Source organism: Apodemus sylvaticus, chromosome 3 (genome assembly GCF_947179515.1).
Source record: "Apodemus sylvaticus chromosome 3, mApoSyl1.1, whole genome shotgun sequence".
NCBI classification, from domain to species: Eukaryota; Metazoa; Chordata; class Mammalia; order Rodentia; family Muridae; genus Apodemus; species Apodemus sylvaticus.
In genome coordinates this window covers 118,265,006-118,277,969 of record NC_067474.1, presented here as the reverse complement: position 1 = coordinate 118,277,969, position 12,964 = coordinate 118,265,006, and the positions used below count along the sequence as shown (strand labels likewise).

Below are 12,964 nucleotides of genomic sequence, written 5' to 3'. Positions count from 1 at the left end.
CATCAGATGGTATACCATTATTGACTTTTAGGGTTTAAAGCTTGTTCTATGTCAGTCAGCAAAGGTAAAGTGGGCATTGAAGCTTATATGTCCCTGCTTCCAAAAGCCTTGTATTTCCACAGCAACTCCTGAGAAGATGTAGCAATGCTAAGTGAGGTGTGTTCAGATGATCGTGTAACCTGCAATAATTATAAAAGCCCATGGCTAGCCCTCCACACTGTCACCTATGTGCTCAGTAAATACTGTTAAAATAAGGACTGACCAGTAACGCTTCAGAGGGATTGGTATAAATGGCCCAAGACGGTAAGATAACTTCAAAACGTCCTTGGGCACTGCTGACCACACCGATTCTCATCTGCTCTCCGGCAGGATGAAGGGTCCCCCTCTTGCTCTGTTTCTCTTCTTAGTTCTGTTGGCTGTGGTAGAAGTAAGAAGCAGGCAGAATGTGAAGCTCTGTGGTCCGGACTATGTGAGAACAGTCATCTACATCTGTGGCAGCTCACGGTGGAGGAGACACCTGGAGGCGGCTCTCCATGCTCAACAAGGTATTGAACTCATGTGCCTCACTTGTTTTCTAGATCCACCCCCCCCCTTTTTTTTTTTTATTTTTTCGAGACAGGGTTTCTCTGTATAGTCCTGGCTGCCCTGGAACTCACTCTGTAGACCAGGCTGGCCTCGAACTCAGAAATCTGCCTGCCTCTGCCTCCCAGAGTGCTGTGATTACAGGCGTGCACCACCACTGTTCCCCCTCCCCCCCCCTTTTTTTTTGGTTTTTTGGATTTTGGTTTTTAGATCCCTGTTTTTAACCATCCCACCTCAAGGCCAGTTTTCTTAGTAGCTTTTCTCTAAGAAATTCTGACCCACTTCTATATCAATGTAGGGACTTAATCATCAAAATATATTATGGAATTTGGCCTGGGCAAAAAGCAAACGTGCTACATTTTAAAAAGCAACACACTGTTATTCTTTAGTCCTTTGAATAAAACTGGTTCATTGCATGGGACATCAGTGAACTCAGCATCTGTGGGCAGAGCAGTGAAGGCTGTAGAGGCCAGACGTCTATCTGCCCACGGATGATTACAGAGTGTATCAAGTTAGAGTTCAGGCAAGTGGCAAACATCTGACCACTTATTAAGTACCAGCCAATTTCAGGAGCAACACGTCACTTAGTTTTCTGATGAAGCTCGCGTGAAGTAGCTCATGCTGCTGCTGTTTGTCATTTATCAAGGAGAAAACTGTTTACCCCACTCAGCAGTGAGGCCAGAAAACAAGCCAGGAGCTGCCCCAGGTGAAGAGAAGGCTTCTGTAGATACTTACATCATGGAGAAGGGAGAATCTGACAGAGGTCCTGAAGGGCCTGTCAAATCTGAGAAGTTGTGGGGCAGGAATCAGGGGGACTGTGAGCAACAGGGAACATATGACCAGAATTCCCAGGGTGCCTTGTTAACCTGTTATAGAAGCAGCAGTGATGTGCTGACGTCACAGAACTTCTGTTTTCAATTCAAGGAACTTAGAAGATTGGCAAGAATTCTTTCTGCAAATCTTGTAATGAATTATGAGGTAAAGGCTTGGAGACGTGACTCAGATGCCCATGATAGGCAACTCACAAATGTCTGTAATGCTAGCTCCAGGGGATTTGATGCCTTAGGCCCCATTTGGCACCTGAAATCGCGCGCAAAAGTATTAGTTATACATAAGTATAAATAATAAACAATGATTTAAAGCTGAGGTAAAATGTATTCAATGGTCTTTTTAAATTGACAAAACATGATTTATCATGTATGTAACATGTGAACGAGGCACAATGGCTAAATCAGGCTAATTCACACATACTACCTATACATCACCGACATTACCTATTATTTTCTTGTGGTTAGGACACTGACAATGTATGTTCTTAGTAACTTCAGGAATGCATGTGTTGCTGTTGATCACGGCCACCACATTGTACAGTCAATCTCTTAAACTTACTCCTCCTGGCTTCTTAAAACTGTATACTCCTCAGCTCCCCATTTCCATCCCTGGACACATCAGTCATCCTCCATGGACAGCACAGCCACTACTCTCCTTTTGCTTCCATGGTTTCAGCTTTCCAGATCTCTCATAAGTGAGACCATGCAACACTGCTCTTTCTGTGCCCAGGTCCCGACTCTGCATGAATAATGGGTGGTATCGCTTTTGTTTTCTAATAAAGACTTAGGAAATAAATGACATGTAAATGCTGAAGCTACACGTACGATGCTAAAGGTTACAGCATGGCTTAAAAGAACTTTGGAAGACAAAAGAGTTTAGGGAATTAAAAAAAAACATTTATATTTTAGTGGGATAATATCTTGAGATGTGATAAACTTGTCCTTACCACTTTAATACATATAGATAATACATAGTTCAGACAGATCTTATCAGAAAAAGGTGCTTTTGAAACTTTAAAAAAGAGAGTTGTCATTGATTTTGAAACAGAACATGAAGACATAATGGGAAAATGCATTGAAGTATCTCCAAATATACAGAGCAGTAAAATGAAAGTTTTATAAATTTGTCTTTTTACATTTTTAAATATTATTGTTACTATTAATTATTATTGTGAGAATGTGTGCCTGTGTGTATATATGACATGTGTACAAGCACATAATGCCACAGTACATGCGCTGAGGTAGGAGAACAACTTTGTGGAGTCAGTTTTCTTTTTTTTTTTTTTTTTTTCTTTTCTTTTGAAGTGGTTAATATTTTTTTTTTGTCTTTTTTTTTTATTTGATATAATTTATTTACATTTCAAATGATTTCCCCTTTTCTAGCCCCCCCCCACTCCCCGAAAGTCCCGTAAGCCCCCTTCTCTTCCCCTGTCCTCCCTCCCACCCCTTCCCAGTTCCCCGTTCTGGTTTTGCCAAATACTGTTTCACTGAGTCTTTCCAGAACCAGGGACCACTCCTGCTTTCTTCTTGTATCTCATTTGATGTGTGGATTATGTTTTGGGTATTCCAGTTTTCTAGGTTAATAACCACTTATTAGTGAGTGCATACCATGATTCACCTTTTGAGTCTGGGTTACCTCACTTAGTATGATGTTCTCTAGCTCCATCCATTTGCCTAAGAATTTCATGAATTCATTGTTTCTAATGGCTGAATAGTACTCCATTGTGTAGATATACCACATTTTTTGTATCCACTCTTCTGTTGAGGGATACCTGGGTTCTTTCCAGCATCTGGCAATTATAAATAGGGCTGCTATGAACATAGTAGAGCATGTATCCTTATTACATGGTGGGGAATCCTCTGGGTATATGCCCAGGAGTGGTATAGCAGGATCTTCTGGAAGTGAGGTGCCCAGTTTTCGGAGGAACCGCCAGACTGCTTTCCAGAGTGGTTGTACCAATTTGCAACCCCACCAGCAGTGGAGGAGTGTTCCTCTTTCTCCGCATCCTCTCCAACACCTGCTGTCTCCTGAATTTTTAATCTTAGCCATTCTGACTGGTGTAAGATGAAATCTTAGGGTTGTTTTGATTTGCATTTCCCTAATGACTAATGAAGTGGAGCATTTTTTAAGATGCTTCTCCGCCATCCGAAGTTCTTCAGGTGAGAATTCTTTGTTTAACTCTGTACCCCATTTTTTAATAGGGTTGTTCGGTTTTCTGGAGTCTAACTTCTTGAGTTCTTTATATATATTGGATATTAGCCCTCTATCTGATGTAGGATTGGTGAAGATCTTTTCCCAATTTGTTGGTTGCCGATCTGTCCTCTTGATGGTGTCCTTTGCCTTACAGAAACTCTGTAACCTTATGAGGTCCCATTTGTCAATTCTTGCTCTTAGAGCATACGCTATTGGTGTTCTGTTCAGAAACTTTCTCCCTGTACCGATGTCCTCAAGGGTCTTCCCCAGTTTCTTTTCTATTAGCTTCAGAGTGTCTGGCTTTATGTGGAGGTCCTTGATCCATTTGGATTTGAGCTTAGTACAAGGAGACAAGGATGGATCAATTCGCATTCTTCTGCATGCTGACCTCCAGTTGAACCAGCACCATTTGTTGAAAAGGCTATCTTTTTTCCATTGGATGTTTTCAGCCTCTTTGTCGAGGATCAAGTGGCCATAGGTGTGTGGGTTCATTTCTGGATCTTCAATCCTGTTCCATTGATCCTCCTGCCTGTCACTGTACCAATACCATGCAGTTTTTAACACTATTGCTCTGTAGTATTGCTTGAGGTCAGGGATACTGATTCCCCCAGATTTTCTTTTGTTGCTGAGAATAGTTTTAGCTATCCTGGGTTTTTGTTGTTCCAGATGAATTTGATAATTGCTCTTTCTAACTCTGTGAAGAATTGAGTTGGGATTTTGATGGGTATTGCATTGAATCTGTATAGTGCTTTAGGCAAAATGGCCATTTTAACTATATTGATTCTACCGATCCATGAGCATGGGAGGTTTTCCCATTTTTTGAGGTCTTCTTCCATTTCCTTCTTCAGAGTCTTGAAGTTCTTGCCATACAGATCTTTCGCATGTTTGGTAAGAGTCACCCCAAGATACTTTATACTGCTTGTGGCTATTGTGAAGGGGGTCATTTCCCTAATTTCTTTCTCAGCCTGCTTATCCTTTGAGTATAGGAAGGCCACTGATTTGCTTGAGTTGATTTTGTAACCTGCCACTTTGCTGAAGTTGTTTATCAGCTGTAGGAGCTCTCTAGTGGAGTTCTTTGGGTCACTTAGGTAGACGATCATGTCGTCTGCAAATAATGATAGTTTGACTTCCTCCTTTCCAATTTGTATCCCTTTGACCTCCTTATGTTGTCGAATTGCCCGAGCTAGTACCTCAAGTACAATATTGAAAAGATAAGGAGAAAGGGGGCAGCCTTGTCTGGTCCCTGATTTCAGTGGGATTGCTTCAAGTTTCTCTCCGTTTAGTTTGATGCTGGCTACCGGTTTGCTGTATATTGCTTTTACTATGTTTAGGTATGGGCCTTGAATTCCTGTTCTCTCCAAGACTTTAAGCATGAAAGGATGCTGAATTTTGTCAAATGCTTTTTCAGCATCCAATGAAATGACCATGTGGTTTTGTTCTTTGAGTTTGTTTATGTAGTGGATTGTATTGATGGATTTCTGTATATTGAACCAACCCTGCATTCCCGGGATAAAGCCTACTTGATCATGGTGGATGATCGTTTTGATGTGTTCTTGGATTCGGTTGGCAAGAATTTTGTTGAGTATTTTTGCATCGATGTTCATAAGGGAAATTGGTCTGAAGTTCTCTTTCTTTGTTGGATCTTTGTGTGGCTTTGGTATCAGCGTAATTGTGGCTTCGTAGAAGGAATTGGGTAGTGTTCCTTCTGTTTCTATTTTGTGGAATAGTTTGAAGAGTATTGGTGTTAACTCTTCTTTGAAGGTCTGGTAGAATTCTGCACTGAAACCATCTGGTCCTGTGCTTTTTTTGGTTGGAAGACTTTCTATGACTCCTTCTATTTCTTTAGGCTTTATGGGACTGTTTAGATGGTCTAGTTGGTCCTGATTTAATTTTGGTATTTGGTATCTGTCAAGGAAATTGTCCATTTCCTCCAGATTCGTGGAGTCAGTTTTCTCCTTCCATCTTTATATGGACCAAAGGCTTTCCTTGATCTTTCCTAGGATTTCCTTGTCCAGCTGCAAGCACCCTCATCCCCCACTCACTGAGCCATCTCACTGGCCCTCTCTCCTTTGGAAATTATTGAAATCATAGCACTTGAAACTTCTAAAGGTGTCTAGTATATTTTCCTTGACATTATTTATCTGACCAATTACTAGTTGATCAACTACCATTCTTTCTTGAGGTTTTTGTTTAAACACAAGCCAGAGGGGCTTGAACATAGACATTGGGAACAACATTTAGATTAAACAATGTGGCCCATGCTTCGGTTTCAGATATGGAATGGAAATCCCACTGATCAACTCTGCAGGGCATCCCCAGGGTTTTTGTTACTGTTGTTGTCTTGCTTCTAGTTAGTTCTTATGACTAATTATATAGCTTATTGTTAATTATAACTAATATCTTTGGAAATATCTAATTTCTCATGGACCAGAGGTGGCTGGGAACATTTGCTGCTAGCCAACTGACACTTCTATCTTTCAACCTCTGTAAAATGAAGAGTCAGCATGACCCAGCTCTTCCTGAAGTGCTGGTGTTTGGTGCTTTCTTTGTTAAAGTTTGTTAAGGTATGGTGCTTTTCTATCTTATAGCTGAGACAAGAAACCACCTCCAGCTCCCAGACAGACAGGAGACATCCAGGGAAACTCTGGAGCACAGCCTTCCCAAGGTGGATCTCTCAGGACAGGAGCTTGTTCAAGACCCACACGCGCCCACGGAAGGTCTTTGGGAACTGAAGAAGCGCTCGGTAGTATCTAGACAAGATTTGCAAGCTCTGTGCTGCAGTGCAGGCTGCTCCATGAGGGAGCTCAGCACCCTCTGTTAGGAAGCACCCAGTCCCACAGAGGGCTTTAGCGTGTGTCTCCATGTTCTACTATCGAGTCCCATGTTCAGCAATCATCACTACAACCATGACTTTGGGTAGACATCCTTTCCTAAAAGGTCTATTACCACTCTTAAAGGTCTTAAAGATACTCTTCTCCCTAAGGAGAATTGGCCAAGGCCAATCCACTCTTCTTTCTAAATTCTAAGTGCTGTGCAAAATTGCAATAAAAATGCCTGAATATAAGCTCACTGTGATTCTTTTCCCTTAAAAAATTGTTATAGGGGCTGGAGAGATGTCTCAGTAGTTAAGAGTGCTTGTCATTCTTGTATATAAGTCATGGGTTCAATTCCCAGCAACCACACAATTGTTACACTCATTTGTAACTCTAGTTCTAGGGGATCTGAAACCCTTCTCTGGTTTCCACTGGCACTCTTGTCAGACATATATATGTAGGCAAAAACTCATACATGTAAATAATATATATGTATAAGTCTAAAAAAAGTTAGAGTCAATGATTGAGGATGTTCCAACACAGAAATTTATACCAGGGACTGGAGAGACGAACCAGTAGTTAAGAGCCCTGGCTGTTCTTCCAGAGGACCTTGGTTTAATTCCCAGAAACATATGACTGTTTACAACTATCTGTAACTGTTGTTTCAGGGGATCTGACACCCTTTTCTGGCCTCCTTAGGTACCACGCATGTAAGTATTACATATACATGTAGGAAGAAAATCTATACACATGAACAAATATTTAAAACAAAAGTCATGCATCATTAAAAATAATGGTCCCCCTTGCAATCTTACATTCTTCTTGATCGTTTGAGCAACGAAGGCCCTGGTCCTGGAGTTACAGATGGTTGTGAGGCATTGTGTGGATTCTGGAAAATAGACTACTGTGCCATCTGTTCAGCCCCAATCTAGCCAGCTTTTACTACAGAGGATTCAAAGCCTCTCCTTCCAATGGTGGGTAAGATGGGAGAGGCTGCTGTGTCCTCTCGTAGGCAGGAACTTCTTAGCTTCTCTTAAGCATGGGTGAAGCTTTGAAAGATGGATCATCATCCTTCTGTTCCTCCAAAAGATTTCTGGGACCATAGCTCTTTGTGTCATCTTTGGCAGGAGAGCAGGGCAGAGAGAGTGGCATGAAGATTAGCCCATGAAAGAGATAAATTATCGGGGATGAGGGAGGAAGACAAGACTCACCATCACCAAGAAATACATGAAAGGGACAGAACACACACAATATGCAAGTACAGAGGAAGGTGGGCACTGTATAAAAGGTCACAAATCTTGTGGGCCAGGGCCTTTGAGTCTTGGATCTTTTCATCTCTCTGACCCACTTCTACTTTCAGAAATGCTTTGTTTTTAAATAAACTGTCTCTAAGCCAGGTGTGGTGCTGCATTTGGCAGGAAGAAACAGACTGATCTCTGTGAGCTTGAGGCCAGCTTTGTCTACATAATGAGTTCTAGATGAGACCCTGTCTTAGAACACACACGCACACACACGCACACACACACACACACACACACACACACACACACACACACACTCTAAGTGTTACATCTCTGACAGGAAAGGTTTTCCCATTGCAAGTGTTGTAGCTCTGAAGGGAAAGGTATCCTGGCAGTCTGGAGCCAAGAAATACTCCAAAGTCACACTGCACAACAAACCTCACAAAAGAGATTTATGGGGAAAGACACAAAAGGGTAGCTGCCTCTGTGTGGGGGAGAAGCAGCAAAGAACCAAGAGGCTTTATATAGAGTTTCTTGGGAAGGCAGGATAGTGCTTTCCAAGGTGGCCTGGGATTGGTGGGATTTTGGGGTCAGATATTGAATTTTGGGTTTTTTGTTTGTTTTGTTTTGTTTTCTGTAGGGTAGAGCTCAGCTACCTGTGTCTCCAGAGTTGGGGCAATTAGTGAAATGGGGGGGGGGGAGGGGGGGTGGCCTGGCCACTTGCTTACCTCCAGGGACTTCACACTTCACACTCTATCACCCCCTCACCACCACCACCACCAGTAACAACAACAAACCGGATCTATTTCTACCATTATCATTGTGACCCTAGTGTAGTTTCTTGCTCTTGACACAAGAACATGGAAATCCTAGTGGGTGCCTTCTCGAGAGACCCTCATCTATGCCTAGCACAGCAGGAAAAGATAAAAAACATGGTTACAAAGAAAATAGAACCAGTTGCTAATTCCTCACTCAGAAATAAGTAAACACTTAACTTTTGAGGTACTGTGCATTATTTCTGAGAAACTGAACAACAATGTTCTCAATATAAACACAGTGCTTTTTCCCAAGGACTTCAGAATGCTCAATAAGTGTTTTCTGATGTTGCCTTTCATGATTCCAAGAATAGGCAGGAGCCATATACACACCATACAGTTCCCATAAGCTGCAGGCATTCAGGTTTTGAGTAATGTTTTCCTTCATATACCCTAGGCTTCCTTTATTTGTCTTACAGAGATAAATGAACTTTTCATTCTTATCCTAGCGCTTGAGAAATCAAGGTAAAGCCATTGTTATGCAATTGGATGTCTTCCTAGATTAAAGGAGAAAATAGGGCTATCACAAAGAACGGTTTCATCTCTTTTTTTAAAATTTTTTTATTTACCATTTTTTAATTGAAAAGGGAAGTAAAACATTTTATGATAAAATTAAAGATTTACATGGAAAATATTTCAGATAAATTAGAAGAGATACATAGAAAAACACATTAAAATTGTCAATTTTCATGGAAAATTAAAGAGTAAAGTGGTAGATATGTAAAACATTGCTAAATTAATTGAAATGTGAAATAGAAACATTTATGATAGAATTGAAGGTTTACATGGAAAATATTTCTGATAAAATTTTAGAAAAATGTAGAAAAACATGTTAGAATTGAAGATTATCATGGAAATTTTTATATAGATATAATGATTGTAGGCATAAAAGTATTCCTAAATTGTTTGAAAGTGGAATTTTAAACATTTTCTGATAAACTTGAAGATTTCAATGGAAAATATTTCTGATAAAATTGAAGAAATATATAGAAAAACATGTTAAAATTAAAAACTATCATGGAAATTATACAGATAAACTAATAGGCATAAAGATAATTCTAAGTTGATTGAAGGTGGAATTATAAACATTTTCAGATAAAATTGAAGATTTCAATGGAAAATATTAAATATTTCTGGTAAAATTCAAGAAATATATATATATATATATATATATATATATATATATATATATACAAACACATTAAAATTGACTATTTCATGGAAAATTTTACATATAAAATGGTAGATATAAAAACTTTAAATTAATTGAAGGTAGAATTAGAAACATTTGTGATAAAATCAAAGATTTACATTGAAAACATTTCTAATGAAATAGAGGAAATGTATAGAAAGACATGTTAAAATTGAAGATTATCATGAAAAATAAAGCAGATAAAATGGTAGACATAAAAACATTACTAAATTAATTAAAAGTAGAATTACATTTTCTGATAAAATTGAAGATTTACATGAGAAATATTTCTGTTATTATACATCTTTTTATTGGAGAGTTGAGTCCAGTGTTGTTAAGAGATATTAAGGAATAGTGATTGTTGCTTCCTGTTATTTTTGATTCAATTTTTATGTTTGTGTGGGTATCTTCTTTTGGGTTTGTTGAAAGAAGATTACTTTCTTGCTTTTTCTAGGGTATAGTTTCCCTCCCTGTTTTGGCATTTTTCATCGATTATCCTTTGTAGGGCTGGATTTGTGGACAGATATTGTGTAAATTTGGTTTTATCATGGAATATCTTTGTTTCTCCATCTATGATGATTAAGAGTTTTGCTGGGTATAGTAGTAGCCTGGGCTGGCATTTGTGTTCTCTTAGGGTCTGTATGAGGTCTGCCCAGGATCTTCTAGCTTTCATCGTCTCTGGTAAAAAGTCTGGTGTAATTCTGATAGGTCTGCATTTATAAGTTACTTGCCCTTTTTCCCTTACTGCTTTTAATATTCTATCTTTGTTTAGTGAACTTGGTGTTTTGATTATTATGTGCCAGGAGGACTTTCTGTTCTGGTCTAGTCTGTGTGGAGTTCTGAAAGCTTCTTGTATGTTCATGGGCATCTCTTTCTCTAGGTTAGGGAAGTTTTCTTCTATAATTTTGTTGAAGATATTTACTAGCCCTTTAAGTTGGAAATCTTCACTCTTGTCTATACCTATAATCCTTTGGTTTGGTCTTCTCATTGTATCCTGGAGTTCCTGGATGTTTGGGGTTACCAGTTTTATGCATTTTGCATTTTTTTTTTGACTGTTGAGTCAATGTTTTCTATGGTATCTTCAGGACCTGAGGTTCTTTCTTCTATCTCTTGTATTCTGTTATTGATGCTTGCATCTATGACTCCTGAATTTTTTCCAAGGTTTTCTATCTCCTGAGAAGTCACACTTTGTGATTTCTTTATTGTTTCTACTTCCACTTTTAGATCCTAGATGGTTTTGTTCAGTTCCTTCACTTGCTTGTTTGTGTTTTCCTGTAATTCTTTAAGAGATTTTTGTGTTTCTTCTTTAGGGGCTTCTGCCTGTTGACCCATGATCTCCTGTATTTCTTTAAGGGATTTTTGTGTTTCCTCTTTAAGGGCTTTTACCTATTGATCAATGTCCTCCTGTTTTTCTTTAAGGGAGTTATTTAAGTCTTTCTTGAAGCCCTCTATCAGCAGCATCATGAGCTACAATTTTAAATGTAACTCTTGCTTTTCTGGTGTGTTGGGGTATCTGGGACTTGCTGTGGTGGGAGAAATGGGTTCTGTCGTTGCCATGTGGTCTTGGTTTCTGTTGGTAGGATTATTGTGCTTGCCTTTCGCCATCTGGTTATCTCTGGTGCTAGTTGGTATTGTTGTCTCTGGCTGGAGTTTGTTCCTCCTGTGGGCCTATAAGCTTGTGTCCTCTGAGCTCGGAAGTGAAAGCACTGCTGGAAGATCACTCTCTTCTGGCAGGCTATGCACAGAAGGCTGTGGAGTTTCCTGGCTCTCTGGTGCAAATGGCGGTAGGAAGACTTCTGTTCCAGCTGCTCCACTGATCTTATGCCCTGTATGCTCCTAGCTGTTCCCCTTCAAAGAGAAGGTGGAGAACTCACCTTTGTGCTCAGAAGTGCAAGTGCTGCTAGCAAATCACTCTCTCCTGGCAAGTTGTGCACAGAAAGAAGGCTGTGAATCCTACTGTCATTTGAGTCCTCTTTTGGGTTGTAATAATAGTCAGGGTCTGTTCAGCCTAGTGCTGATCTTAGTAATGCTGTCTATGAACACCATCAACATGTGTGTTCGTTATGTTTAGTCTTTAAACATCACCTTCACACATGAGCTGCAGTTAACTTCTAAGGAAGGGACAATACTTTATCATCATCTTTAAGAGGAGAAAGCAGTCTGGAGAGAAATGAACAACCGAATGAAAGGTGTTTCTGGATACATATCAAACTACTTAGTGTGAGTCTGTAAGACTCAGGGAATCCTTAACTTATTGGAGAACCCCCCCCCCCCCCAGTGAACAATGTGGAGACAAGAATCAATGCAAAAAGCAAAAGGATTTTTATTTGATTCAGCAAGCTGGGATCACCCTGCATATGGGGAGAGAACGAACATGAGCCGGCGGCTGCCCGGGGCCTTTATACAGTCCTCAGGGCAGCTGCCATTAGGCACAATGTGATTGCCAGAACAGTGTTACCTTTCAATTAATTGGTTGTTAGGGAATGAGGTAGGTTAGGGAATGAATCTCTGAGCCTACCCTAGTCGCAGGGACCTCCCTGTGGTCTGAGGAATGTGATGTAGCCTCTCCCTCCTGGGAGGGGCAAGTGTTCTATGACCTTTCCAAAGTTCCTGAGCTAACTCTTTCAAGTAAAGGCAGTCTTGCCAAACTTTATAATATTGGGATTTGTATGACTATTAGGCATTCCTGGTTTTTAAAAAGTTAGTGTTATTAGGTAGCAAGTTAGATATCATCACAGAATGAGGTCTTTGGAGATGGAGCCCTCCCTTTTAATCAGCAGTTTATGAAACCAAAAATGAAATTTCAACTCTGTTTATTGATCAGAAGAATGGGATCTAAGTCATAGTTCCTACCCTTGATGTAGATGTCATTGTGAACTGTGTGGAAGGTCATTCATTCATTGACAGCTTCCTAAACCTTATGGGCATATAATTTAGGGACTGAAAAGGATCAGTGGTTAAAAAAAGTACTGGTTGATCTTCCAGAGGTCCTAGGTTCAATTCCAATTCTAGAGGATTCAATGCTTCTCTGGTCTCTGTGGATATCAGGCATGCACATGATATACAGACATACATGCAACAAACGTGTATACATAAAATGAAAACAAATCTCAAGAATATGATATATAAGAGACTTTCTTAAAGAATGAGAATACAGTTCTCCTTTTGAAAGAAAGTCAATCCAAATCACCCAGTCAATCACCTGGATAGATAGGCATAAGTCCCTCAGGAAAAGCTGCCTTGCTAGAGGCTGTGTAAGTTGTATAAAGGCTCCCTAAATTATAGCTCACAGAAGTC

General features: G+C 39.8%; 1 protein-coding gene across 1 annotated transcript; it reads left to right on the top strand.

Moving 5' to 3' along the window:
• Nucleotides 1-226: 226 nt before the first annotated feature.
• Nucleotides 227-6,427, top strand: Insl5 (insulin like 5). The gene is made up of 3 exons (XM_052175590.1): nt 227-264; nt 370-545; nt 6,195-6,427. Exons 1-3 carry the CDS (start codon nt 227-229, stop codon nt 6,425-6,427), a joined length of 447 nt encoding a protein of 148 aa, XP_052031550.1.
• The last annotated feature ends 6,537 nt before the right edge of the window (nt 6,428-12,964 follow it).